Source organism: Apiospora aurea (genome assembly GCF_038362705.1).
Source record: "Apiospora aurea strain CBS 24483 chromosome Unknown utg000009l_segment0_segment0, whole genome shotgun sequence".
NCBI classification, from domain to species: domain Eukaryota; kingdom Fungi; phylum Ascomycota; class Sordariomycetes; order Amphisphaeriales; family Apiosporaceae; genus Apiospora; species Apiospora aurea.
The window spans coordinates 1,081,003-1,108,456 of NW_027117396.1; the positions used below are offsets into that span (position 1 = coordinate 1,081,003).

The following is a 27,454-nucleotide window of genomic DNA, read 5'->3' on the forward strand; positions in this document are numbered from 1 at the left end:
CCGCATAGAGCCCCCATATCCTTGAATAAGGATGGATTTCGTCAAGCAGCAAATCAACTCCGCCGCCAAGAACGCCAGCAGCGGCGCCACCACCACCAACGACAAAGAGAAGAACAAGGGCGACCCCAAGAGCAGCACCACGACCGCACAGCAAGACCAAAGCCAAGCCCAGCAACCAGACCTAGCCAAGACCATTAACCAGACCATGGCCAGCCTCCAGGCGGGCGGCGGCGGCGGCGGTAAAGGCGCAGTCGGTGGTGGCCTGGTCCCAGCCGAACTGTCCAGCGAGCAGCTGAGCCAGCTCGGCCGGGAGCTCGGCGCGGGCGTCGCGGCCGAGCGGGCCAAGAACCCGGACAAGAGCGCCAAGGCCATCGGCGTCGACACCCTGAAGCGTGTCCGGGACCTGCAGAGCCAGGGCCAGGATGGGATGGAGGGCGTGGGGGGGCGATGCGGCGGCGCTGCGGGGAGGCATGCATCAGACGGCAGCGAAGGAGGCCCTCCAAGGGGCTGTCGAGCAGGGCCGGACCTTCCTTACGCAGCAAGAGCAGCAGCAGCAGCAGGGGAAGGGAGAGGGGGAGGCTACGACTACGACTACTACTTCTACTCCTGGTACTACCAACAAGCCAGTGACCCGGAGCAAGGCCGCGACGCTTGGCGGGGATTCTGCGGACTTCTCTTAGGGGGTTCCTGGGAAGGTTATCAGTTGCCAGGGCCGGGGCTAAGGTTAGGGGCCAATGAGATCCAAATCAAAGTAGGGGATGGCGGACATAGGAGAAACAAGAAGCTTTCGGCAAATCCCTACGGTCGTTCCAAAACTCTCCCTTTACACTTCGCACCTTCCATCGGAAGGCCCTGTTTCCAAATTCTATAGAGATTATTGTCTGTCGTCGACGACTGTTTAGTTGTAGTTACGTTGTAATTAACCAATACTTACTCGGACTCCAAGGCCAGGAGGAAAGTGTCGTTTGATCTCACATTGCGCTCGCTACTTTTTACACTTCTTTGGTTCTGACCCTCTAGATTTTGGCATTTCTTTTTGGTCTACTGATAGCTGAGTATTACGGGGTGCAGGTCCAGATCGTCTGCTTTCCCTCTCGTCTCACACACACACACACACACACACTCTCTCTCTCTCTCTCTCTCTCTCTCCTCTCTCGGTCTATCTCGGAGACGATGGCCGTCTTCTTAGACGTCGAAGATCTCCTTGATCTTCTTGAGTGTATCCTCGGGGTTCTCCACAGTATGACCGATCACCCGGGAATCGGAGAAGATCTCGTAATCGTTTCCGCCCTCGAATGTCTTGTCGCCAAAGAAGTGCACGCTGGTGTAGCTGATGCCACCGGGCTTCTGGGCCTCTTCCTCGAGGTGCTTCAGGCAGTAGGTCTTGTCCCAGCCCTCGGGGAATACGTCGAAGGAGATTTGGCCACCGATGGCGAACCTGCAAGTCATTCGTGGATTAGCCGGGGTTCTTTTTCCTTTTCTTCTTCTCTTGCTGCAAATGCTTCTAGCAGCGACAAGAAAGAGCCGCATAGGCTGCTCAAGACTTGATTAACTCACTTCAGGCCCAAGTGACCAAACTTCTCCCGGAGTTTCTCGACAAAAGTCTCGCGGATCTTGTGCTTCAGGTCGTAGTCCTGGTATTCGAGGCGCTCCTGGTTGCTGGCGTTACGGCCGATGGGGCTGACGTTGATCATGCCGTTGCGGAACTCGATGAAGGTGCCGCGCTTGATGGGGATGTCGAGGTCGGCAATGTAGTGGAGGATGAAGCGGACAAGCTCCTTGTACTGGTCCTCGCCGATCCACTTGATGAAGCAGTTGGAGGGCAGCTCGGCGCCCATCTTGTAGGCCGTCAGGCCGTTCTCGGCGAAGCAGAAATCGAACATGGCCGTCACGGGCCGGCCGGGAGCGCCCAGCTGCTCCTGCTGCTTGACCAGGTTGGAGCCGCCCACAAAACCAATGGCGCACTTCTGGCGCAGGGCCTCGAGCATGGCGAGGATCTCGGGCGACGCAGACTGTACAGGGAGGCAAGAGGCAAGAGTCAGCGCGCTGGGCCAAGGGTCCGCAATGGCAGTCTGCCGCAGGCAAGAGGAGGCGGGAAACTTACGAGGCGGGCGGGCGACAAAGTGCCGTCCACGTCGAACAGGCAGATGGTGTTCTTGATGGGACGATCCTCGAGAGGAGGGTACGAGATGGTGGGCTGGGCGCCCAGCGAGGTGGCATCGTGGCTGGCCATCTTGACGGGGGATGGAGGGGAGTTCGAGGGAATCTGTGCAAGAAAGAGCGAGAGAGTGGGTTAGCAGCGACGCCGAAAATGCTGGGTCTCGTGTGTTTTTATATACTCTGGAGGGGTGAAGCAGGGAGACGGGGAGACGGGGGAGACTTACATGGCGGTCAATGTCAATTGCTGGCCGGCCGCCTTTTTTCAGGCTGGACCGTCAATAATTCAATGATTGGGGAGGGGAATTATTAGTGAGGGAATGCAGCGGGAGTAGTGAGAGTAGTGCCCCTCACTGCTCAGGGACCTACAGGCTACAGTGGCTACAGGCTACAGTGGCTACAGGCTACAGGCTACAGGCTACAGGCTACAGGCTACAGGCTACAGGCTACAGGCTACAGGCTACAGGCTACAGGCTACAGGCTACAGGCTACAGGCTACCCTGCTACGGGCGGCCACCTACCCAGGTAATTAATCCCTGTCTCGTCTATACTGTCAATAGTCCATCCCGCGCCTCGATTGGAAGGGGTCCAGCTGCCAAGGTTAAATTAGTGCTTAAGTGCACTCATGCTCCTGCACACACTCCATCGTAAATGTATTGTCACTATTCATCATCTAACACTCGTAGACTGGACTTCGTAAATGTAAGTAAGTAAGTAGGCATGTACCATAGACGTTCAGATGGGCCCTGCTCAAATCTTCCTCCCCATAGGTACCACCAATACGATAGATCCTCACTCTTCATCCCACCCTCTCCCTCTCCCTCTCCCTCTCACCTCCCAAACTCGAGATGCGGCACAATCACGGGTCCGTACTTCGTCGGAGAAGTGAACGCCCCATCGCCCTGCACGATGAAGTCGATAGCCAAGCTCAGCTTGCTAAGACCCTGTTGCTGCCCGTTGGCAATACTGGCCGCATATTGCGTACCCGCAATCGCCTCGGGGTCGTACGCCACACAAGCAATGTAGTTTCGTCGACCCATGAGCTTCTTCAGCTCGCGCGGCGCCCCCGATGCGTCCGTGTGGAAGATCTCCATCATGTCCTCCTTGGTATCACTGACGTCGTTGGGCGACGACTTGGTCCCGTTGGCCGGTATATAGTGCGTCCTGTTGCTGTGCAGCATCTTGAGGATGTAGTTAGACGCCGGCGCTGCCACAATCGGCGAAGTGATCACCTGATACATCGTCTTGTGGTCGCTGGGGTGCGTTGGGTCGTGCACCAACCCTGCTCCGCACGAGTTGACATCTGCCGCCCATGTTTGTTAGTTGCCCGCTTGCTTGCAAAAGAGAAAAGGGACAGATCGCTGTGCTTACCCCCTGACAGGAATGTCATCCGGATGCCCTTCTGATGCGCAATCCCCTGGAGGGTGCGGATCAGATACGTCCGCTCCAGGTCTTTGGACTCGTGGGTCCACATGTCCTTGAGAATCTCACTGATATCCAGATCGCCAAACTGGTTGACAACGTTGCCCATCAACCCCGATTTACCAACCGCCTTCTTGACCGAGCTGAAGCCCGAAGCTACCATATCTTTGCCGCCCACAATACCCGCGACGGAACTCGTAACCTTCCCGAGCACGTTGTAGGTCGTGTTCACAGCCTTCTTGCCGGTGGCGAACGTGTTGGCCAAACTCTCCACCGTGTCGAGTCGGGGGTAAAGTAGCGGGACAGACACCATCCAGAGGCAGTGCTGCACACTGGGAGGCAGCATGGCCACCTTGGGGAAGAGACCTTGGTAGGTTGGACCGGCCAAAACCCGGCTTTGAGATCGCTCCGATCGCACGTCGGCGCCAACTACCACCACCGCCGGTCCGAGGTATTTGACAAAGTGCCATCCTTGCCCGGTAATAGTGAACAGATCCAAGTCGTGACTGACGTTCCGCAGCACTTCAAGCGTGGTGTGGTGCTGAAACAGCAGATACATATCAATCGCTATGCGACCAATGTTTTTGAACATTTGCGAGTTCTGCATGTAGTCCGGGTAGGAGCCGTAGCCATCAAAACTGCATGATGTTTCTCGTTAGCTTCACAGTCTTACGTTATTCGCACTTCAGACGAGACAACAGGGACTTACATGTCATGATCATCGATCTGGCAAACGTGAGGTATCTGGGCCCATGCCTCGCGCAAGAAAGGTTGGTCGAAATGACTAGTGTAGAAATGGAAGTAGGCGTGGTTGACGTCCTCTTCATGCCTGGCTGTCCATTGAGAGGTTCGTCGATTTTCTTTGCCCTGCATCGCCAACCATTGTTTCAGGAGAGGTACCTCCTTCCACAGCCTGTCGCCGTAGACCTGGTCCCCGAGGCCCAATTGGACGTGGAACCCACCACAGTCGACGTTCTTCTGCAACACATCTTTCCACATGAAGCCAACACCACCGAGCTTGCTGCGCTCGTTCTGTGATGTGCTTGCCGCGAAATCATTGCCCGAGTGCGCCACAAAGCGCCAGTTCGTTTCTTGTCTACCAGCAACGACGAATTCGTATCTAGTGCAGCCCAAGTGGGAAGTTATCGCATATGTCCACCTCTCAGTGGGCCCGTCATTCATTTGGAGATCGATGTCATATTTGAAAAACTGCCACCTTTGGTGGGTGTGGATGCAGTGAGGTACTAGCTGCCGCGGGTTGGGTGATAGATCGGAGCTCAGGTGTATGTGGATAGTCGGGGGCTGTTGGCCGTCCGTAACAATGAGAATGCTTCCCAACCAGATCCCCTTTTCTACGTCCATGTTGACATAGCGCAGATATGGCCCGAAGTAGACACCGTTCGTGGGCTGTACTCTGTACATGTCCACGCCAGCACTGGGAGGAGGCCCGCTGAACCCAGCTGCACTAGGCGTAGCAGATGCAGCCACGCTCATGATACTCTCCGCATATCCAGGGGGTATGCGGGGGGAACATGGGTGATGCGAGCGCAGATGGTTTCCCGAACATGGGTGAGCCCAACGGGTTGCCATATGTTGAGGCTGTAGGAGACAGAGGTGCTGTCTCATGGTTGAGCGGGTTCGGTCCCTTGGGGAACTCCCATTGCGTGGCCTGGGTAGCTAGATGGATGTAGTAGTATTGGCCAGAAGTTTGATCGAGATGAGCCATCCAACCTTCAGGCAGCGGGGGAGGCGAGCTTGGCCCCTGCCCTTGGAATGGGGAAGGGGTCGATTGCACAGGCTGTGGTGCCGGGGTGGCAGCTGTCGAACTCTCTGGTCGGGGATCATTTGCAAATGCAGGATGCCCTGGATGCTGTAGGGCCGGGGAGGCAAGCCCAGCGGCCGCGGGGTCCTGCTGCTTCTTCGCAGGGATGGTCACACTCTGGACACTTTGAGCTGGCGAAGACGTTGAAGCAGGGGCTGGTTGCACGTTCGGGCGTTGCTTCTCCGCAGGATATTGCGAACCGCCACTCGGGTTTATGCTGGAATAAGCAGGTGGCGGATCAGCCATTTGCATCCTCCGGAAGTCCTGTTCCAGCACACTCTCCTGCAAGGCTGGCGCATTTGAAGACGTCGAAGGTCGAGGCTGGCTGTTGCTTGCCGGCTGCGCAGTGTTAGAGACAGGGTTCGCGCCCTGGTATACCGTAGGCGGTCCATGAGGCTGTTGATCAGGGGTCTCTGTCGGTGTCCAAGGCCTATTTGGTGCTGGTTGCTGCTGTTGCGTAGCTGGGTGTTGCGAATACTGGGCCAAACGCTGAGAGGCAGCAGCGCTTTGAAGACTGTTCAGCGTGGCAGTCCCCGATATCCCTGATGCGGCATATCGGGCTTCAATACCACCGCCGGGAACGACACCCGGCTCAGCAATAGGCGTCTCAGGGGGAGGGGGCGATCCACGGTTGGCTCGAGTTGTCGAGGTAGATGCCGTGGAAGCAAACCTGTTCACGCTACTTGCGCCAGGCATCTTCAGCAGACCATCATCCGGCTGCTGCGGACGGGCATTGCTGTTGGAGCTGTGAGTTGAACTGTTGTTGGGGCTTGTTGAGCTTCCCCGAGGCGGAGGATAGTAGGGCTTCTTGTGGTAGTCAGGGAAGTTGTCCACAGAAGGAGCAGGCTTGTGTTGTCCTGCCAGGGGTTTGGCAAAGAGCCCGTCTTGGTCAACAGGACTTGTCGGGCTAAGCGCTCCTGGCAAAGGCTTGGGAGCGGTGCCTCTTCTCTCTGCCAAGCCTGGACCCCTCTTTTCGATAGGACTCGTGTCTAGTCGAGGGGTGGTATCGTTGAGTCTGTCGGGGTGGCCAGAGCCTGGAGGACCTGAATAGGTTCGTCCACTCGACGGTCGGGGACCATCATCGGGATATGGAAGACGAGACGACTTGGACGGCTGACTTGGACGGAGGTCGTCATCATCTGGGTACGGCAAGGGCTCCGCTGAGCTGGATGCGCCTGGTGGCAGCGGGAAGCTTGGTTGGGAAGAGGGAGGCGCCGGGTATTTGAAGCGGTTTTGAGGTCTCTCGGCAGCTGGAACGGGACTCTGAGGCTTGAATATCCTCAGAGGCTCGATGGTGGGACTGTCGCAATCGTCGGAAGGCTTATTGAGGAACATTTCCTCGTCGCCACGACGTTGGCGATCCATCTTGGCTCACTTACGCAGGTACGCGACACACGAAACAGCTTACAGCTGTGCGGTGTATGCGCGGGTGACGCACAAGGAAGTTATTTATAGGAATACTTGACAGGAGGAGTCATGTACTTGGAGGTTTCGAGTTGGGCTGGCCTTATCGAGGCCTAGTGGTGGTGGGGTTGAACGACTCCCGTCGTAATCGTCCCGCCGGACGCTGGCTGAGGAGGGGGGATCTGCAGTTGCTCCTCAGAGACAGAGAAGTTTTGGGAGTCAGTCGGAGGCAGACGTGAGATAACACGGCTGAAACGAAGCAAGACGGAACAGGTTTGCGGGAGACTGTAGGTAGGCTGTAGGCAGTAGGTAATAAGAAAATAAAAGAATACCCGAGTACTCACCAAGGCTGTTCGGGTTGGTCGAGCAGGCTTGATGCGACAGGAGCAAATCCATCCGTCTGGAAGAGGGGAGCTGCCCACCCACTGACCGAGCTCGATCCCGCGCAACGGGACAGGGAGGGGGTCAGGGACAGGGACATGGAGAAGCAGCCCGAGAGGTGGACGAGGTGGACGAGATGGACTAGGTGGACGAGGTGGGCCTGTCATTAGGACGGGCGTCAAAAACCCTTGACTGCCGTCATCCTCACACTCACTCGCGCACTCGAGAGCTGCTGGCCCGAGTCGCCCAACCCCAAGAGGGCTTGGCAACGTGCCCAAAATGCGGCCTCATTGGTCCCTCACCAACGGGCGCTTACGATAATGGGCCTGGCTGTGAAAGCATTCCCCAGACGCAAGCGCCCATGCAAAGCAAAGATTTGAGAAGACGGCTTTCTCGGCAAAATGCATGTGCGTCGCTCATGGCATCACCTGCGTGCTGCGTGCTGCTGCTGCTGCTGCTGGCAGCCCTTGTTGAGAGGCTGTCGCATCCACAGCATCACAAGCAGGCAAGTCGACAGCCGATGGCAAGTTGGGCAATTGTGGGAACCCCTACATTTGATGACTTTTACCCCGGAATGCCTCCCAACATAGACTGGGTACATCATGTACTGTGGTGCCGCCTAGGTTGTGCCAAATACAACGTGAAGTCAACTACAGCAGTGGCACTACTAGTGACATAGAGAGCTGGTAATGTTCGAAACCCAATCGTCCGTTCATGTTTGGTTAGCATGGATGTCACTCTGGGTCCAAGCCGCTGTCATTGCACGGGCTGGGCTGGATGTCAACTCGCTCAGGTAGTCGTAGGTGAAGTCGGGTAGTTGAAGTTCCCAGGCTAGCTTCCAGGCACTCCCGCCATGCCAAATTTCTGCAGGCAAGGGGGGAGACTGCATCCGCACATACCTTGACCCAGCAGAAACGATGCGGGAGCTTGGATGATTCTTTTGCCCCGAAAGTAAACACAATGGCATAAGCTGGTCCTTCGTAGCAGTTCTCGGCCTTTGGGACAGACAGAGAGGGCGTGGCGATCTGCTTGCATTTAGAGGCTGCCACTGGGCCTTATCAAAACCCGACAGCATCTCCAAAACATCGAGGGCTGGTTTTATAGCCCCCGATGCCTGTTATTTCGGGGAACATCTATGAGCGAGCATGAATTCGGAAGTTGAGGCTTTCAGTATCCGTGGGGGAGACGTAACCGATTGCCGCCTTCTTCGCCCCACATTCAAGCCACATCGTGGCCAAACACCCCCCCCCCCCTTCTTTAGCTTTGTCCAATCGACAGAGCGCCTGACCCCAAGATGGTTGGACGATTCAAGATTGCATCTGGGGACGCGTGGCAAAGCATGCCTCTGGTGACTCGATGACTGTTGTATTTACTACGATAAACCCGGAGCAAGATTGCCTGCCTATCTGTCTATTGTTTCCGATGCCTTCTGGCGTGTTCGAGGCCATCTTGCGTACGTACGTCTGACTGTCCGGGCATTCGTAATCGCCGTCAACCTGATGTCTCGTAGTGCGCCATCTTCGAGGCACTACACAAGGTAACCTGTCTTGCGTATATAGTTGGTTGAATATATAAGTGCCTGCCCCTCATGCTTCTTATGCTAGTCATACTCATCACAACCTTCCAGCATCTTTGATATCACTTGCAACCAAGAGCCATGGCAAACAACAACAATCGCAACAACCCTAACAGCGGTCAATCCTTCTGGGACTTTGTCCAAGCCTTCGACCCTCATCACACCCATGGCGCTGGCGCTGGCGTAGATCACGCTCAGGATTTCGGCTCAGGCTTTCCTTTCGAAGGCCCCTGGGCTCCGCGTAGCCCCTGGGGGGTCCTTGGGGCGGCCCACTGTGGAATGGAGGGGGCTTTAACCAGCCACACCATGGGAGACCTGCTCATCCTCACCGCGAGGGAGGCCATCAGTCTGGTCGAGACGAACAAGACAGCGACAACAACGTTGATAAACGTGATCCCGATGACGAAGAATCGCCTGAGACCATGAGAAACCCACCAGGAGAGTCTCCGGAAGAGCGACATGGCCCTTCCCCAGGAGATCCCCATCATCCTCATCCTCCCCCTCCTCCCCATCACCACCACCATCACCATCATCCCTTTGGACGACGTGGGCATATGGGTCGTTGCGCACGCGATGGTCGAGGAGGCCGGGGCGGCCGAGGCGGACATCGTGACAGACATGAACCAGCAGGACATCCTCCTGCCTACGAGGGGCCATTTGACATGCGTCCTATCATGTACGCACTCTCTTCCCACCCGTTGGCGCAAGGCGTCAGGGATTATGTCGAGCAAGCTCGCGCCAACTCGCAAGCACCCCAGGAGAATCAGGGACAGCAGGATGGTTCATTTGTGCCACCCCTGGATATCTTCACCACGGAGAAGGCATACGTGATCCACATCTCTCTGCCCGGTGCCGTCAAAGACGACGTGGGTGTCAACTGGGACGCTGAGAAAAGCCTCCTCAATGTTGCTGGCGTGGTCTATCGACCTGGCAATGAGGAGTTCATTCAGTGTCTCACCTCCAGCGAGAGACGGGTTGGCATGTTCGAACGCAGCATCAAGCTCCCACCTCCCGAGATCGATGAAAAGGAAGACATTGATGCTTTTGGAATCACGGCTCGAATGGACAACGGAATACTGATCATCACCGTCCCCAAGATGGAGAAGGAAACTTGGACAGAGATCCACAAAGTTGACGTGGAATAATGGAGAAAGAAACTTGAACGGCGATCCACAAGATCGACGTGGACTGGAAGCGATAAGGGCGCTTCTGGTGTGCGATATTATGGATGGGTTGGAGTCTTGGGCCTCTGTTTAGTCTAGTTTGGAATTTATGTCAGTAGTGTTGTACGTTTCGGTTGTCACATACCAACCAAGGAGGAAAGAGTGGTACCAATTTACCAAAAGATAAAACAAAATAAAAATAAAAATGTTGTCTTGAAATCGTCTGCTCACGCGTACACGCTCTTCGTTCCGCCATTGTCCTTCGGCGATACTCGTAGTCCCACCGCCAGCCCCCTCGTCATGGCTCTTAGCAGATACTCATCACGTGGCCTTTGTCTTGCCCAGTCGAAGGGCGGGCGCCACGGTGGGCAAGAGGAGTAGTCGATACCACTGTACCTTGGAACCGAGACTCGGATCAGATCGAGTGCGCCTCCGCAGCGAGCACATCCGCATCCAAGTGCTCCATAACTTCGATGACAAGGTTCAAGCTTTCCATGAACGAGTTGACAGCTACGCGAAGCATTCTATTGGTCGTTGCGCGGTACTCTACGTGCAAGGTCTTGTCTTGGTCGCCTGTCGTGTTCGCGTCGCTGGCTGGAGGACTGATACCGAAGGTCCTGCGCACGAGGGGGGACAGTTCCTTGTCGACTTGGAGAGACTGCAGGGCGACGGAAGCAAGACGGGTAGTCGGGAACGGGACCTGGACAGTCCTTCGCAAGGCATCGTCAGCGAGGGTGACACAACACAGCTTGGCCAAGTCGGAAGGCAGGCGTGATCGACTTACAAGACACAAGGAAACTGTTCTGTTTCCGTAGCAGCAGCCATGTTCGTCGTCTCAGGCCTCTTCTGCGGCCAGTGGTCGATTGGTTGATGGGAGACGATGTCACTGGAAGGAAAGTCTATGGTGGGGGAGACACTGACATGTTGATTCAATTTACTTGGGTAGGTTGGCCGGTCGGTACCATGCGGGGTGGCAGAAACCATCGATCAATTTGAGCTGCAGGCTGGGTGTTTCCCACGCACGAGCCAATGCTAATAACCTACCTAGACACCTACATGTAGCTACATAGCTGAGTACACATGTAAAGCCTAAATAAAGTAGAGCCAAAACAACATCAATGGTACCTACCAGACCGTTACTGGAGTCAACGACACTGGTGGAGGACACTGGGATACATGTAGCCATTTGGCTAATGCTTCAAGAGCGGAGCTATGCAGATGGTATTGTCGTTGAATATATAAACTGTGCTAGATAGGACCTCGATATTCTTTTCGTCGCCATACCTTCGACGTCGCCCAAGCGGTAACGGAACGGACTGGACTGCTACCCACACCGTATACTTTACACAGTATGCAGGTAATTCCCAGATGATGTCTGAATTGCAGTCCAACCTGACTAAGCCCGAAACGGGACCACTTGCCACTAGGCAAATCTGGAATCTTTGGGAGCTAAGCCCGAACGGGAGGGTTGTTGTGACTTGGCCAGGTCGGGTTAAGGAGCAGGGGCGCCTCTCAGGGCCTCTGAAAGCCTCTCAGAGCCTCTCAGAGCCTCCCAGAGCCTCCCAGTGAGTGGCCCTTTTGGGGCCTCCACCCCGTCGTTGCCGCAGCAGCAGAGACCGCACACCAAAACACGACCCGCTTTGGAGCCGGACGGAGTACCAACATTGCCAGAGCTTTGCATAATAAAAGAATCATCCTCCTTAGGAAAGCACTCCCACGATCTACTTCATCTTGATCACCACTACAACTCTTGTTCTGTTTGGACTCGTCTCTCACTTCCTCTCCTGTCTTGGTACTCGAAGCATCGCTTTCCGATATTTCAACTCATCATTACCACTCTAAGCGACACCTGCTGCTACCCTGGATGACGTTGCGACACCGCCTTGTTTACTCCTCAAAACATTGCACCTTCTGCCGCCAACGACCGTAACCTCCGCGTGCCCAAACCCTCAGGCCACAGCCACGTCGACAGAGACTCAATTCCCGGAAGCCTCCATTGCAACGGCGTCGCCGCTGCCTTTTCACCGCCAGACCCCTTCTGCCGCCCATCGCCCACAGAGGGATGGCACCTTCATCCAAACATGCCAACATGGGCCAAGTCATAGAATATATTCCTGGTGAGTCTCTCCGCGCGAAAACTCCACAGCCATTCCGTCCTGGGAAGCCCCAATTGGTGCGCAGTTGGCATCCCATCACCAGACCGCATCGTTACCCGCCACCCAGCTTCTCTTCCCGGGGAATGTCAACAAGAGAGGCCCACAGAGGCAGTCGCCCCCTTCTCCCTTGCACAACATGTTCCATCCTAGATATGAATGCATTCTCAATTCTCCGATATCGATACTGATGTTCTTAGATCGTCTGTACCTTGCGTCTTACGTCCACCCCCGACTGCCGAGACCATCTTCCCGTACCCCGAAGCGCCTGTCCGAGGTTCGCCTAGCAAACGATCCTCCAGAGCTGTCGATGGCCCATCTGCAGTATCTTCGAAGCCCGCGCGCGAGGCGCCTTGCTACTTCACAGTAGACGACCAACTATACTACAATGCTTTCCATCACGATTTTGGTCCATTCCATATCGGTCACCTGTACCGCTTCGCCTTGCAATTTCATGATGTGCTCGGTGCCAAAGAGAACCAGACAAGACCTATCGTGTTCTGGAGTCGGGCTGACCCAAGAAGTAAGTCACTTTACTCCCAGTTGACAATCGAGATCTTTCCCTCCTAACATTCCTACCAGGCCGGGCGAACGCTGCTTGCTTGTTAGCTTGCTACATGGTTTTGATTCAGTCGTGGCCGCCACACTTGGCACTCGCCCCAATCGCTCAAGTTGAGCCTCCATTGATGCCTTTCCGAGATGCCGGCTACAGCCAGGCTGATTACGGCATCACGGTGCAGGATGTCGTCTACGGTGTTTGGAAGGCCAAGGAGGAAGCCTGCTGCCAGCTGGACAACTTTGACCTGGATGAATATGAGCGGTTCGAGAGAGTTGAGCATGGCGACTTCAACTGGGTTTCTCCCCATTTCTTGGCTTTCGCCTCGCCCCAACATAGCCCTGTGGCGCCGGTTCCTCAGGGCTCCGAGGCTTGGAACGCTCTCCCCAAGACTCTTGCTGCCGTTGATGCCCATCCCACCCTTCCCCAGCCCTTCAAGAACGTCCTGAAGCACTTTTCAGAACGCAACATTGGCCTGGTCGTGAGACTGAATTCTCCTCTTTACTCGCCATCATACTTTGAGGCATTGGGCATTCAGCACCTCGACATGATCTTTGAGGATGGCACTTGCCCTCCTCTGAGCACCGTCCGGAAATTCATCAGGCTTGCCCACGAGACGATCACGGTGAAGAAGAAGGGAATCGCAGTGCACTGCAAGGCTGGTCTCGGACGTACCGGGTGTCTCATCGGCGCCTATCTGATCTACCGCCATGGATTTACCGCCAACGAGATCATTGCTTTTATGCGCTTCATGCGCCCTGGTATGGTGGTGGGCCCTCAGCAACACTGGCTGCACCTCAACCAGGGTGTGTTCCGTGAGTGGTGGATCGAGGAGAGGATAGAGCGCAAGCTTCGTAAAGAAATGGCTGCGAATGCTGCCGGCCCTAGCACGCCATCCCGAGGCCATCAAAAGGCAAACATGAGTCGAGCCACGACGACCCCCTCGCATAAGACTAGCTCCAGCCGCACACCTCTGAGCGAAGTAGACCACGAGCGCAATAACATTGGTGTGCAGGAGGATTATCTGCCTGCGCCTACACCAGGACAACCGCGCAAGACGAGCCGGGTGGATCGCCACCATCCTTATCAACGCAGCGCCATCAACCAGGCTGTTGAGGAAGAGCAAGGGACAGGTCAAGAGACCGAGGTGCTTTCTGTTCAAAGACAGTCCAATGGGGCAGATTCCGAAGAAGAGATCCATCTACGCATGCGCAGTCACCGCAAGGCATCCCAGTCCCAATCACCAGGCCGGAGTGAGAAGTCACGGTCGGTCAGCCACACGACGACAACGACTACCGTCTACGAGGTCGTGAACGATGCTTCCAACGACGCGGAGAACATCGGAAGCGCCCGACCCAAAAATCTGGAGCACGTTACGCAGTCGCCTACGCGGTCGGCGAGTGCGTCGGGCGTCCTTACGAAGGTTCGCAGCGGCAAGCGCTCGACGGACTCGAACCGGTCATCGGGGTCGAATCCCCCGGCTGCCGGGGTTCGCAAGACCAGCGGGCGTGTAGGCAGCGTCAACAACACGTCGAGCTCGGCGCGGAAGGTCTCTGCCATGTAGGACTGCAGAGCCGGCAGGCCAGCGGGTGCGAGCAAGTGATGTTGTATAATCAGCGGGGCATCAGCTCCAGCGACGTTGCTTCATGATGATGACGATAACGACGGGTCTTTTGCATGCAATGGGCGTTTCATTGGGCATATGATCAAAGAATGGGACACGGCGGATCATTCTGACGAATGACCGACTCGGAGCGTCCAGCATCTCTGGACGTTACGTGGTTTTGACGATATTTCTTGTTGGAATAGGAGTTCTGGCACCTGGCTGCGTTTATGGGTGGGTTTTGATTTGGGCGTCCCCCCTTGTAGCCGTTAATTAGTAGAGATGTTGAGAGGAGCATTGAACGCGAAGCGGAAGCCGGAGTAGGAGTAGATGTAGGAGTTGGGAGGCTGTGGCTTGCTCACAGGTCGTCTTGGAGTATGGTTGTTCAATAGGAAATGTGCATACAAAACACACGACTTATATACAGGTATACTGGAGGTCATCTGGGGTCTAGGGGGGAATGAACACACCAATAGCAGACAAAGATTGATTCTGAATAACGTGCCTGCCTGCCTGCCTGCCTGCCTGTGTAACGAATGCGAGTTGCACTGCAGGCGTCCAAGAGTCCCCAATTTCAATTCCAGAAAGCCGGGCCGCCCAGATTGGAAAGGGGAGGAGATCGACACTGGCAGGCTTGGATGCACACGAATGCCAGCCCAGACGGATCCGGACTTATATTCTCTTGATGAAATCATCAACCACCATCCGTGCTGCTCCTTCGGCCCACCCCACCCAGCACGCAAATAATGGCCGATCTTGGAACTGCCCTGTCCCTGTCGTGCCTGTCCGGAGCCGGGTAACAGTCGAAACACGTTAACCGCATCGGGCCATGTCGAGTTCTCGATCTCTCGATTTCTCGCTTTCTCGAGTCAGTGCGGCTTTGATTCGCCAATTCCGTTCTTTCCCTTCGCTATATTATGCTTACTTCTTCACCACCATAACTCACAGCAGAACTCAGTGAACCTAGCTTTGCCGCACTCCAAGGGCCAGTTTCAAAAACCGTCTCGCTCTTTCTGCAGATGGGATAGATCGGGTGCCTAGCCACGCCAAGTGCATGTCTTAAGGCCGGTAGAAACGCAAGTAATACATACAGTATATTTGCCTGACTCACGATCGCGCTTAAACACCAAGGAATTCGCAACACCCTACTTTCGGTGTGTTTACTCTGCTCACGAAGCGGAGCTCGCTCCCAGTCGCTAACAGTTTCTATGCACGCAGCCTCGGGAAGGGTTCTGTTCTTCTTTTTTTTTTTGGCGGGGTTTTTGATTTCTATGCATGGAGGACAGTTGGCGACCAAAGTCGTGAGTCTGCGGCGGCATGGGAGAACTTCCCATAGCGGAAGACGGGAGTGACGAGCAAGCACCCATTTCAACCCGGTCCCCAGACAAGGCGAAACGAGGTTTCCGCAAATGGTACGCCTACATCATTGCTGCCGTGGTTCTGGTAGTCGTCATTGTACTCGTCGCCGTGCTTGTCCCCGTGTTGTTGCACGCGAGGGACGCGAGAACACGGGATGAGCAGCAGAAGGTCAGTGGGAACGAATCCTCTCCATCCTTCGAAGTATTATCATCATGTCACCAGCACGCTCCCTAGTCAGTTGTACTTACCTACAGTATGCTTTCAGACCCCGTCCGACATTAGCAAGGCACGCGTCAACCTGGGCTATGCGCAATACCAAGGCTCGCAACTCTCCAATGGGGTTAACCAGTTTCTAGGGATGCGCTTTGCGGCACCCCCGACGGGAGTTCTGCGCTGGAAAGCCCCCGAAGAGCCTGCAGTGCACTCGGGGGATCAGCCCGCCGATAAGGTTGGTCTTTGCCCCTTGAGTATCAAATACGCCCTCTATCAGCATGTACCTGTGTTGACCAGCAGTATATATATGTATATATAGTTTGGCAAAATATGCCTGGGGATATCGCAGCCGCTCCCAAACGACTTCCAGGGGGAGGACTGCCTATTTGCCAACATCTGGGCGCCGTCTAATGCAACGACAAACTCCAAGTTGCCCGTTTGGCTGTTCATGCAGGGGGGCGGGTATACCGTCAACGCAAACGCTAATTGGAACGGGTCCGAGGTCGTGCAGAGGTCGGGAGGCAACGTCATCCTCGTCAACTTCAACTACAGGGTCGGCTTGTGGGGGTTCCTGGCCGGCGAACAGGTGCGAGCCGATGGGGATCTCAATGCGGGATTGCTGGACCAGCGCATGATGAGTAAGTCGGGAAGAAGCCAGGCCTGCCAACCTCCTTTACACGATACGGCTACTGATACAGGGGTTTTGTTCGTAGTGAGATGGGCCAAGAAACACATCGAACAGGTACGTCATGTTAACGTTCTCGCTCCGTTTATACACAAGACTCCTATTCTGACTGCATGGCAGTTTGGTGGTGACCCAGATCATGTCATTATCCACGGTGGCTCGGCTGGTGCGGGCTCAGTCGCCCTTCACCTGATCGCCAATGGCGGCGTCGACGAACAGCTATTCCACGGTGGGATAGGCGAGTCCCTCTTCTTCCCCTCGCAGCCGTACGTATCAGAGCTGGAATGGCAATTCTCCAAGGTCCTCAATGAGACCGGCTGCCAGGACGCGACCAAGCCGATGCAGTGCTTGCGAGGCAAGAATGAAAAGACATTACAAGCAGCCAACGCCCCGTCCCCCTTTCCGGGACGGACGGACATACCGCTGCCGCTCTTCTACTGGACGCCCTGCATCGATGGACAACTGCTCCAGGATCGGCCTTATAAGATGTTCGCGGACGGCAAGTTCATTCACGTGCCCATTATGTTTGGTAACGACAACGATGGTTAGTTCCCTAACCCTCCCGTCACCCTCACGGCCTTCTCTCTCTCTCTCTCTCTCTCTCTCTCTCTCTCTCTCTCTCTTTGATTCTCGCGACCTTCTGTTCTAGAAACTAACATGATAATGCAACCAGAGGGAACCGTTTTCGCGCCCAACACGGCGTCCCCTGAGGAGATCCAGACCTTCCTCCAGAACAACTACCGCTTCCTGGAAGACGAGGAGGCCAAGAACATGACAGAGCTCTACCCTCTGATGGAAGCCCTGCCCAACCACAACGCCTGGTTCTCCTCGGCGCAGATGGCGTACGGCGAGACCACCTTCATCTGCCCCGCGGTTCACGTCCTCAGCGCCTACCACACGCAGCAGGAAAAGGCGGACCCCGAACGAGACGGCAACGGCAACGGTAACGGCAACAACTCGGCATCGCCAGGCGGCGTGTGGGGCTACCGTTACAACGTCGCCGATGCCGTCAACGCCGCGCTAGGCATCGGCGTGCCACACCTCTTCGAGTCCTTCGCCATCTTCGGCCCAAACAACGTTCCCGGTGCTCCCGAAAGCTACTACACGTACAACGCGCCCATGGTGCCGCTCGTCATGGACTACTGGATCTCCTTTGTGCGCGCGCTGGACCCCAACCCGTTCCGGAGCCCCGGAGCACCCGCATGGGAGCAATGGGGCGCCGGCAAGCGCCGGCTCTTGCTCGAGACGGGCAAGACGGCGATGGAGAGTACGCCCAAAGAACAGCGCGCGAGGTGCGATGCGTGGAGAGAACTGGCCCCGGTCATGAGACAGAAACGATGAGAAGACAGTCAGTCAGAGACTTAACGAATAATAATAGAGGATTAACACAGGGGAGATGCATCTGTAATATTATTGGAATCGTGGTAATATTGAACTACTTTGCTGCTGTATAACTTCGTTTCCAAATATTTCATTCGAGGACACTTTCACGATAATGGGTATGGAATAACGCCACGATTGATAAACGGGCACCTCGCGCATTCCACAGGCTATAGCAGGGAATAAGTGCCGAGGCGCTTGACGAGGAGTTAGCATCTCTCGCTTCTGAGAAGAACGATGATACCTGAGAAGTATCGATGTACGTCAAATAAGGACGGGCAGCAGGCGGTGCCGAACCTGCTCCTAGGCCAAGAGGAGAGGGAGATGACTCCTCAGGTAAAACGAGTAGCTTCTTCAGGGCAGCAACGACCTCGGCAGATATAGCATCTATTTCCGGACCAAACGCCAGGGATGACGGTGGCAGTACACCGTCAGATTTATCACCCTCGAGTGAAAGCGCCGCGGCCGTGTGCACGTAGATCTCCCCTCCGGATGGGGACCGAGCCACGACATGGTGGAGCTCTAGATGGCGACCATCGTCGCGCCATGCAGCAGTTGCAAAAGTGCGGATAGAGCCAGGACCAACCTTGGCCAGGCCCCGGTGAGCATGCCACTCCACGCCCGCGGCCCGCGGCAGCTCGCCCACTTCGGCTGCGAACACATAGGGTATGTGCCGCCTTCTTGACCGTACAATGTCTGCGACCCCACCATTGTCGGCCTCGGAAGCTAACTGGGAGCTGGCAAGCACGTCCCAGTCGGGAAGACTAGGCGAAGCGGCGTCGTCTTCCCCGCCGGTCAGGGACATATACTGCGGGTTGAACTTGCGATCCCATAGATCGGGGCCAGCCTCGTCGTCGTCATCTTCCGAGGCCTCCGTCGCGAGGCCCCAAGTATGAGCCGAGTCCCAGGCACGGGCAGCTAAGATCGCCTTGCGCTTCGTGTCTGCCGGCGTTGCTCGGGGAAGTATGCCACGGCACTTGTCCACCAGTGGATTTGCATCTCCGTTCCGATGCGCCAGAGGTGCTGGAGTGCCAGGGTAATTTGCAGGTCCATGGTATCCTTGGATGGATCGTCAGACGCAGGGAGCGCCATCGAGGCGGGAATAAGTGGGATTTGGCCCGCGATAGTCGTCACCTTCATTGCGCCATGGTCGGCATGTGATGGCCCCGAAGGCGGGCACCTTAGAGGAAAAGCGATAGCCTGGCTATAAGGCCCGATATTGGCAGGTGCCCAGTAAGATCTGGACTGGACGTGCAGTCCACGCCTGTCATCCCGGCCCAAACAAGGTTGGACTGTCAGATAGATAGCTATGTCGCACCCCTCGGGTAGGCAGTCACCACTAGCAATAGTGACACGCGCCGGTGGGTTGGGTTCCCTAAACAGCGCACCGTAAAGCTTGTTGGTTGTGGGGAAGCCTGACATGTGTCTGAGCACGATAATGGTGTTCGTGATGGCAGAAGCCGGGAGCGACTGGTCATGCAGTCGTTGACGAACGGCATCCACCAGGTTGCTCGTCTGGTCCTCGATACTGGTTTCCTGGCTACTACCGAAGAGGCACCATTGCTCAGGCAGGCTTGAAGCCACAACGCCTGATGGCTGGGGTAAAGGCGTCAACGGCACCTCTTGAAACTCACCACTTGCCTGTGTATCGACGTGCAGCATTTGAAGGATACCCTCGAATCTATCATCAAGGAGCGCAGGGGTCCGGACTATAGACTCCCCCGCAGTTTGCGCATCAGGAGATTGCCCCTGTGGCTTCATCTCCACACATGCTTTGCGGATGCTGAGCCAGAGACTGCCGCCTCCCTCCCGGACGACTTTTCGATCGTCGTCATGCACGATGATGCGCCCCTTGAACAGAGCCGACGGACCGTCCACTACAAGGGTCTCAAACTCGCCCCCTTCGCCGAGCACGGATCCACGGCCACCGCCACCGAACTTCCTCAAGACGCGCTTGACGCGCTGTATACTGCTCTCACTCGCCACGTTCTCCCACAGGAAATCGTCCTCTAATCCAGCGCTTGCCACCTTGACTATGCGCGCCTCCAGCCCCGCGGACTCCATTTCGCGGAGCAGCTGCGCGTCATCTGGTTGACCGAGGCGGTGCACTGACGAAAGGTCACGAGCGCGTGGCGTTCCTTCACTCGAGGTTAGGGGCGCCGGCAACACGGGGTATTGCCACAGATAGCCGAGTGGTATAAGACCAAGTCGCAGTGCCACAGACTCAACGCGTGTCCTCTGATAGGTTGAAAGGATAGCGCCAGTGCAGACAGCATTGGCCTCTGGATGGGCAGCAATTACGGACCGCAGCAGTGGAATAAGCGACTCGGTCTCATCCTCGCCAAGGCCACGCTTCTCGTCAGCTACAATGGCGCCCGAGTCAGACGTGGACGGTGCCTCAAGGCCATCCGTCTTGGAAGAAGGGGTGGATGCTGATGAGACAGGGTCCTGGTAGCTGATGCCATGGTCCAGAGTAGTGCCAGTGATGGCTCGACGGAACAGCGGCAAGCCGGTGACTGTGGCATACAGTGGTACGACCTGGTGTCCGACGGTCTGGTACATAAAACTGTTCAGATCCGTCTCGTCGGCACCCTCGCTGTCATGCTTACTGAAGCCATACCCGGCGTCCGTGCTTGAAGCCAGAGGCACCGGGGCGTTGGATATGGGCCGCTCTGTGGCACCTGGATGGCTGGCGGGCGTGATAGCGCTGGCGTGGGGGTGGTCTGGTGGGTGTAGATTGGCCAGGGCGACGACGCGGTGGCCATTGGCCAGGCAGTGCAGGATGGAGAAGAAGCTATCCTTCCCACCGGATACCAGGGCGATGACGCTCAGGGATCCGTCCACCGCCATGATCCCGGGCAGTGGAAAGTAGCACGATGGTCGTCGTGTTGGGAGGCCCTAGTGGGTGGTAGGTTGAGCTGTCAGCATCTGAAACCACAAAGGCGGGGGTTCGTTTGTTTAAGTTGAGGGTTGCGAGTCATGGCATACTTTTGGGCTCAAGTTTATTGACGTGTTTCGTGATTTTCGTGCCTGGCCCGGCGGCCTGGCCCTCGGCGAATGAGGGAAAAACAAGAGGGCTTTCCGGCGCGCAGCCCGCGTAGTGCGTGGATCCGTCTGATCTTCGCGGAGGATGGGTGTTGATGCGAGGTTCTGCAGACGACCACTAACCGACTTGCGTCCGGTGTTTGCTTATTTGTTTAGCTTCAATGGTGGATAGGTCCGAAGCCGGGTCGTCGTTGGCTAGGCAGGTAGATTAGCAGGTGTACTTGCTTAGCACGTACATCAATACCTACCTAGCATTATGTTACTTGAAGTAGGTAGGTAGGTAGGTAGGTACAGATAAGGTAGACGACAACAGCCGAGAGACTCACTACGTTGACAGCACCGTAGAAACATCCATCTCGGATCCGAATCGGAGCCCGAATCGGAATCTGGAGAAAGGCTGAGAGAATCTACAAACGAGCCCGTCGTTGCCTGCCTGCTTATTCGAGCCCACGGGAACTTGCCGGGTAGGTGCATGCATGTAGGAGATACAGGTCTATTCCACTCAATTGGGAACGCCGGCGTTTCGAGTAGCCGAACCGAAGGCCAGAGAGCTAAATCGGGAGTTCCTGACTACCATCCGTTTTATTGGAGATTGACTCGGATCTGACAGATACCGCCTTGGGAGGGGAACTTACTTGTACACGAAGCTGAAGTAGGCAGGTGGGCTAACTGTAGAAGTGCCAATAGAAGCCGATGAGGTATATCTCGTGCAAAAACTAACATAGTCACTTTTAGGTAACAAACGAAGTGAAGGAAGCGCGGGTTCCTTACTAGTAAGTAGCTACAGCAGGTAGTCAGGCAGTCAGCAAATAGTGCCCACTGTAGCCAAACCGTTGCACCGGAACCAGGCATTGGGTTCGGGTACATGTACTGTAGAGTAAGTAAATGATGTATGCAGGCATAGCCGAAAGCCAGTAAGCAGGCATTCGGCTAGGCACCTTAGGTAAGGTATGCAGGTACCTGCGCTAGACATTGGAAGTAATTGGAGTGCATAATTAATTAATGTACGAGGTATGTAAAGATGTAGATAGCCAAGTCGCAGACGCTTCACGATATGTACATGTCAGTAATCAATTGACGCATTGGATGTCACAGCGTAGCAAGCAGGGTTCGGATAAGGTGGTTTTTGTTCATTGGCAGCGGCAGACGGTTTAGAATTTTCCTATCTGTACAGACTTGCAGAGAGCTTTCCTTGTGACCTGCACACTACTTGCTTGAAGGCAATCGCAGCAAAGGAAGTCGTGAAAAGAAACCAGTTTATCCACCACCGAAGGCGAGAAAACCTGCCCTTGCGAGCTGCATCCCCCTTGCTGAAAGAGGTTTTCCTATACATGGCGCGAGGGCGGCTTGTCCAGCCCCCCGCCTGCTTGTAGCCATTACAACGAGCGTAACGAACGGAAAGCCGCCAACAATCAAAAACTCGTGGAAAAAAGACCAAACATGCGCAAGCAGTGCTTCATTTCCAGCACGCAAACAATTCGCAAGAGTGTGTATCATGTCGCCAGTGTACGCCGCAAATCCCCCATTTTGTTCCCCTCGCGAGTCCATCCCAGACTGCTGGGTGTTCGTGTTCCTCTCTCCCTCGAGAAGCGATGAAGGCCGTGAAAGTCTTGTGTGAAAGTTGGTACAAGAAGGCAAGTCGATGCTGCAAAATCAGATGTAACTTTTCGATCCTCTAGGTAAGATGCCGTTGTTCCTGTCTGGGCGACGTCTGGTGCGGGGACCAAGCCGTCTGTATGACCCTAAGACCCTTCCGCGTAAACCTAGCAGGGGAGGTCGAGAGATGAATAAGTCGTTGAGTGTCATGTCGGGCATATGCCATATATCGCGGATTCTTGGCATGTGTGTGAATTCATATACAGCTGAATTGTGTCAAGGCTCAGTCGGAGCGTTTGCGCTTCTTCTTGTCAAGGCTTTCACTAGGCGACTCCTCTCCAGAGAGATCACTGCCGCTGCCCGAGATGTCCGCGGCAACCTGGAAGAGGACCTTGCCGAAGCTGTGGTAGTCAGCTTCGCCGTGGCCCATCATCTCCAGGCTCGTGTCGCCATCCTCAATAAGATTCATGACGATGGCGCCGCTGCCGTGGGTGCGTGCATGCTGGGCGAGGTTGTCGCTTCGGGAGAACTTCTTGCCGCATTCATGGCACTCGAATGGCTTGTCCTGGGTGTGCAGCGACCGGTAGTGTCGTTTGAGGTGTTCTTGGCGCCGGAAGCGACGGTTGCACAGTTCGCATACAAAGGTCTTGGAAGGATCCTCGGTCAGAGACTGCTTGCGGCCGCGACGGGTAGGCGGGGCAGGGAGGGGGTGGTTGCCGAGGCCTGGCCAGCATCAGAGCTGGCGGCGGCGGCGGCGTTGTTGCTGGCCTGGTTGCCCTCGTGGCTGCCAGACGACTGCTGGCCCGATTGGCCGGCATCAGAGGAGCTGGCGGCGACGTTCATAGTGGGCGTGGTGGTGCGAGACTCCTTCTTGGAGGTCCTCTGCTTCTTGGCTGAGTGGAAATCCTCGGATTCGGGTGAGAGGCTGGTCTCGGACAAGAAGGAATCGTCGCCCAATGAGAATGTGGTTGAGCACGTGGCAGAGCGCGATCGCTTGACTTCTGAGGAGCCGCCAAGGTTGACGAGTCCGTTGACAAAATCTTCCTCCGACTCCAGATCCGACAGGTCGTCAAAGGTGGGCAGGCCGTGGTGGATTTGGGGGTCAAACTCAAAAGTGTCCGAGGCAGGCTTCACAAGGCCGTCACCCCTGAACTCGTCCAATGCAGCAGGGGCAGAAAACTCAGGTGCCAAGCTGACACCGCCGACAGTCAGGTTGCGGGGGTCGATGCTGAAGTCGACGTCTTGCTCCTGAAGCATCCGAGGGTGCGTAGGGAGGAGGAGATGGTGATAGGGAAGGGCACGATGTCGTGGAAACGAGATCGCTGATGACGCTCGAGTTAAGCGAGATGTTCCTGATGGGTTGGGCGGATTGCAGGTAGACTGAGAAAAAAGGTTCTAAGGGTTAGCTCAAGTCAATTTCCTGGCGATGGGGGCCCCGCAGGGCCAGACAATCAATTGGAATTGCAGGGGAGGGGCTCGGCAGCTAACTCGCCAAAATCGACCGATTCTTGCTCAGACCGACTCGACGACACCTCGAATATAATTTGCACTCGACAATGCATCTGCCAGCTCCGGCGCTCCCGCAAAACGAAAAAGAACAAACAAACAAACAGCGAAAATAAAACACTAACCTGGTGTCAGCGGGGGAGACCCGCAGCTAGCCCAGTCGAGACCCTCAATCGTCTCGGGGAGGGTGTCAATCTCAGGCTTCGCGTTCTCGTACCCGTCCAGGCCCGAGAACATGGGGTTGAGCGGTGTAGCCAGCATGTCGCCGCCGCCGGGGCTGCCCATGCTGCTCCCCGCGGACGACAGCGGCGGAGTAGCCGGGTAGTACATGCCATCGCCCTCGCACATCAATTCCGTCTCGAGCATCAGCTTGGCCGCGTGTCCTGGCATGTACATGGCCGGCTTGTGAGGGGCTGAGCGTGGGGAGGCGGCCGGGGTCATGTTGGAGGTCACAGGCTTGAACACTGGCGTCGGCGCCGAAGGTTGCGAGCAAGACGAGTTGGGTCGTGAGTAGATGGGCGTGGAGGGCAGTGTCGGCACCACCGGGTACATCTGCATCTGTTGTTGAACCCCGGGGTGCTGGCTGAAGTGACCATGTTGGCGGTTCTCTGCCGCCATGTCGGGGGGTGTAATAGAAGAACGGTGTAGGCCCCATCATCTGGGAAGACATCATGTTGGGATCCATTGCTGTTCTGTGGCGTACGAATATCAGCTCCTACTGGCCATCGAAACAAACAAAGGCTCGAAGGTTCACCAACCTGTCTTGATATCTGGTTGGTTCCTGTCCGGGTCCAGTATATAGTTCTGTAAAGTCCGGCGGGGATTCTCTCTCTGTCTCTCTCTCTCTCTTGTTTATCAATTAAGTATGATTGTTGTGGTGGTAGTATACAGCTTTGATCGAGTGGGCGAGTGGCCTAATGATGGTGATTTCGGTTCCAGGCTGGAAGGAATGGACGGCAGGCTTGAAGTTGGTATCCAAGGCTGTCTATAAGCTATCGAGTCGAGTGACTGTGCTGGTGGTGTTGTACATATGGCTGACCTCTCGGGGCTCTCGTCTAGATTATATGATATGCCTAGGGTAGTTGGGAAGAGACAACGAGGCGGAGGGGTATATGGCAGAGGGCAGCTGATAGTATATATCAAATGAAGGGAAGGAAACTCGAGTGAACTCGGAAGGTTTCCAGAAAGTCAAGACACAAGAAGAAACGCAGAAACCGATAGGTTATGAAGGAAAAGTCCGCGATCTGTCGATCATATGCTGGGTACCATAAATGAGCGTGTTGAAGGGCGACCTTGGAGGATAATGTAGTAGACGAGAGGGCAAAGACAGATCAACGCCATTAAAACCGTTGATAGGCACAGACTGGATGGCATGACCCAGCCGGCACCCACACATCTGTGTCTCACTTACAAGCTGGGAACCACTGGCAAGCTGCCTCGACAAGGGCCCTCCAACGCGAACCTAGACTAGTGATCATGGTGGAACCCAAGATGGGCGGGTGTAAAAGAGACGCTAAGCCACCCAAAGAGAGGCAATGCTATTCCTGGCACCGCACCCGAGGAGCCCTGTCGCTGGCCTGTCCAGAGCGAAGAGCCAGAGCCAGAGGAGCAGGACTGACTGGTCGGGCTTAGTGCGAATGTGTAGGTTAGGCTAGGTTGCATTGGAGCGCTACAGGGGCCCCAGGTACTAACGGAGGCATGTACCGCCCATCAGACGATACTTTGGCTCGTCGTGTGTTGTTGTTGTGTCGGTGGTCTGGATCTGGTGGAACCCCTCTCTGTTAGTCTGGAGGGGCCGTACTATACTTTCGTACTATACCATCCGCAAGTACTCCGTCTGGGTCTGGGACTCGGAATGTCCCTCCTTGGCCGTGCTGTCCGCCAGTCCTCCAGTCCTGCAGCCTGTCCTGTCTTAGCATTTCCACCCTCCCTCCAACCTCGACCACGACACGCACGACACGACATGCATGTAGGCTTGTACATAAGTAATATAACCCACCTACACGACCATTTGTGCAGGATAACAACATTAGTGTGTCTGCAGCCGGGCCTGCTTAGAACAGCATTCCATTCCACCTTGGGCAGGTAGCCTGCCAATCCTCCCAATAACGCGCCCGTGCTATTGTGTTGTTGACGAGTCGTCGTAACGTAATGGGACGGCCACCGCCCCCTGCCACCTGCTGCATCAATAAGGTGCCCATCCACACATAGTACATGGGCAGGAGGAACGGACGGTGAGAATGTGGCGGCATAAGAGATATGATAGGCTAGACCTGTGCTGACCGTCCGCTGCGACTACCAGACAGCCTGTGCAGGCCCGGCCACATGACTGGTTGGCCGCGAGAGAGGAATGCAGGTACGGTGCGCCGACGGCGTTCCGTGTCAAATGTATGTACGGGCAGAATTCCTTTCCCTTTGCCTTCGCCTTTGCCCTCCGACCCAAGCAGGCGTGTCGATGTGTGATGCTGGCCACCATTGGACGGGGCCCCTCCCTCGCCGGTACGGGCTTGTTTCTGGCGATTGGCAGTCAATTCCAATGTGACCATGGAGAGACACCGCCGGGAACGCGAAACAGTGGGCGATCTCTTCTCATGCGCTGGCTGGCACAGCACAAGAAAGAGGGCGCCTCTAACGAATCGCTCTAAAGCATGACATGTCGCTGGATAGGTGGACCCTGTTCCTGTCATGGTTAATGCACCCGACGGCTGCTGCTGCTAAGTATATATCAGACGAGGAAGTGGAAAAGGCAAACAAATCATAAAATCCTACTAGTCCAAGTAAAAATAAAAATCAGATAAAATAAGCAGTAGCAGCAGTAGCATGGATACGCTATAGCAAAGCCTATATGCACTACACGGGCGGCAGGTATGTAGGGAGGGCACTGTAGGTCATAATATCGCGCCGTAAGCATGATGGCTGATTATGCGCAGATGGTTCGGGAGTGAACAGGCGGGACTGGACTGGACTGGACCGCCTGCCGAGCGGAAACACTCCAACATATGACATGGCGAGCAAAGCAACGCAACGCAACGCAACGCAACGCAACAAGAGCGGGTGGGTAGCACGTAGGAAGGCCCGGAAGTGATGTGCAATAGGCATTGGGGCACGTAATTGGGCGTGCCGCCCGACGGGTGACTACTCGATAGGGCAAAATGACGCCGTCGCTGATTGGAATCTGGCAAAAGGCTGCTGCAGAGTCCTGCCTACTTTGGATGAATCTTATGCTGATAGGATGGGGGTTTTTTCTATTGTTGGCGAAGGGTTGGTTGCATCGTCAGTCAGCCCACACACCTGATGGAATATGCCCTGCATGCCGGCGCATGCAAGCACTCTACTACTGGATGGATGGATTCCCTCCCTCTCCTGCCAGGCACACGAGCACGCAACACATACCCCGACAGCGTCCTCAAAGAGCGAGAGTGAGCAGTCAGAA

The 27,454-nt window shown here is 55.6% G+C and overlaps 10 protein-coding genes across 10 annotated transcripts; 4 read left to right on the forward strand and 6 right to left on the reverse strand.

Annotated features, from left to right (window-relative positions):
- Positions 1-31: 31 nt before the first annotated feature.
- PG986_013449 (uncharacterized protein) lies at positions 32-871 on the forward strand (the record flags this gene model as incomplete). The annotated part of the gene is made up of 1 exon (XM_066849671.1): positions 32-871. The coding sequence occupies one exon, from the start codon at positions 32-34 to the stop codon at positions 869-871; it is 840 nt and encodes a 279-aa protein (XP_066693814.1).
- Positions 872-1,185: 314 nt separating this feature from the next.
- PG986_013450 (uncharacterized protein) lies at positions 1,186-2,233 on the reverse strand (the record flags this gene model as incomplete). The annotated part of the gene is made up of 3 exons (XM_066849672.1): positions 1,186-1,438; positions 1,558-2,012; positions 2,105-2,233. The coding sequence occupies 3 exons, from the start codon at positions 2,231-2,233 to the stop codon at positions 1,186-1,188; spliced, it is 837 nt and encodes a 278-aa protein (XP_066693815.1).
- Positions 2,234-2,987: 754 nt separating this feature from the next.
- Positions 2,988-5,001, reverse strand: PG986_013451 (WW domain-containing protein; the record flags this gene model as incomplete). The annotated part of the gene is made up of 3 exons (XM_066849673.1): positions 2,988-3,460; positions 3,529-4,217; positions 4,289-5,001. 3 exons carry the CDS (start codon positions 4,999-5,001, stop codon positions 2,988-2,990), a joined length of 1,875 nt encoding a protein of 624 aa, XP_066693816.1.
- A 43-nt stretch (positions 5,002-5,044) lies between these two features.
- On the reverse strand, positions 5,045-6,766 carry PG986_013452 (uncharacterized protein; the record flags this gene model as incomplete). The annotated part of the gene is made up of 1 exon (XM_066849674.1): positions 5,045-6,766. One exon carries the CDS (start codon positions 6,764-6,766, stop codon positions 5,045-5,047), a length of 1,722 nt encoding a protein of 573 aa, XP_066693817.1.
- A 2,077-nt stretch (positions 6,767-8,843) lies between these two features.
- PG986_013453 (heat shock 16) lies at positions 8,844-9,907 on the forward strand (the record flags this gene model as incomplete). The annotated part of the gene is made up of 2 exons (XM_066849675.1): positions 8,844-9,017; positions 9,062-9,907. 2 exons carry the CDS (start codon positions 8,844-8,846, stop codon positions 9,905-9,907), a joined length of 1,020 nt encoding a protein of 339 aa, XP_066693818.1.
- A 433-nt stretch (positions 9,908-10,340) lies between these two features.
- Positions 10,341-10,750, reverse strand: PG986_013454 (uncharacterized protein; the record flags this gene model as incomplete). The annotated part of the gene is made up of 2 exons (XM_066849676.1): positions 10,341-10,635; positions 10,710-10,750. 2 exons carry the CDS (start codon positions 10,748-10,750, stop codon positions 10,341-10,343), a joined length of 336 nt encoding a protein of 111 aa, XP_066693819.1.
- A 1,529-nt stretch (positions 10,751-12,279) lies between these two features.
- PG986_013455 (Tyrosine-protein phosphatase) lies at positions 12,280-14,198 on the forward strand (the record flags this gene model as incomplete). The annotated part of the gene is made up of 2 exons (XM_066849677.1): positions 12,280-12,601; positions 12,661-14,198. Coding segments are annotated over 2 exons (1,860 nt in total), but the record flags the coding sequence as incomplete, so codon positions are not given.
- A 1,356-nt stretch (positions 14,199-15,554) lies between these two features.
- Positions 15,555-17,835, forward strand: PG986_013456 (acetylcholinesterase; the record flags this gene model as incomplete). Its single annotated transcript, XM_066849678.1, has 5 exons — positions 15,555-15,764; positions 15,862-16,044; positions 16,159-16,447; positions 16,508-17,038; positions 17,168-17,835. 5 exons carry the CDS (start codon positions 15,555-15,557, stop codon positions 17,833-17,835), a joined length of 1,881 nt encoding a protein of 626 aa, XP_066693821.1.
- Positions 17,836-17,965: 130 nt separating this feature from the next.
- PG986_013457 (uncharacterized protein) lies at positions 17,966-21,174 on the reverse strand (the record flags this gene model as incomplete). The annotated part of the gene is made up of 4 exons (XM_066849679.1): positions 17,966-18,792; positions 18,852-20,772; positions 20,863-21,062; positions 21,168-21,174. The coding sequence occupies 4 exons, from the start codon at positions 21,172-21,174 to the stop codon at positions 17,966-17,968; spliced, it is 2,955 nt and encodes a 984-aa protein (XP_066693822.1).
- A 1,624-nt stretch (positions 21,175-22,798) lies between these two features.
- On the reverse strand, positions 22,799-24,639 carry PG986_013458 (Cutinase g-box binding protein; the record flags this gene model as incomplete). The annotated part of the gene is given in 3 exon segments (XM_066849680.1): positions 22,799-23,185; positions 23,203-23,867; positions 24,147-24,639. The coding sequence occupies 3 exon segments, from the start codon at positions 24,637-24,639 to the stop codon at positions 22,799-22,801; spliced, it is 1,545 nt and encodes a 514-aa protein (XP_066693823.1).
- Between the last annotated feature and the right edge of the window lie 2,815 nt (positions 24,640-27,454).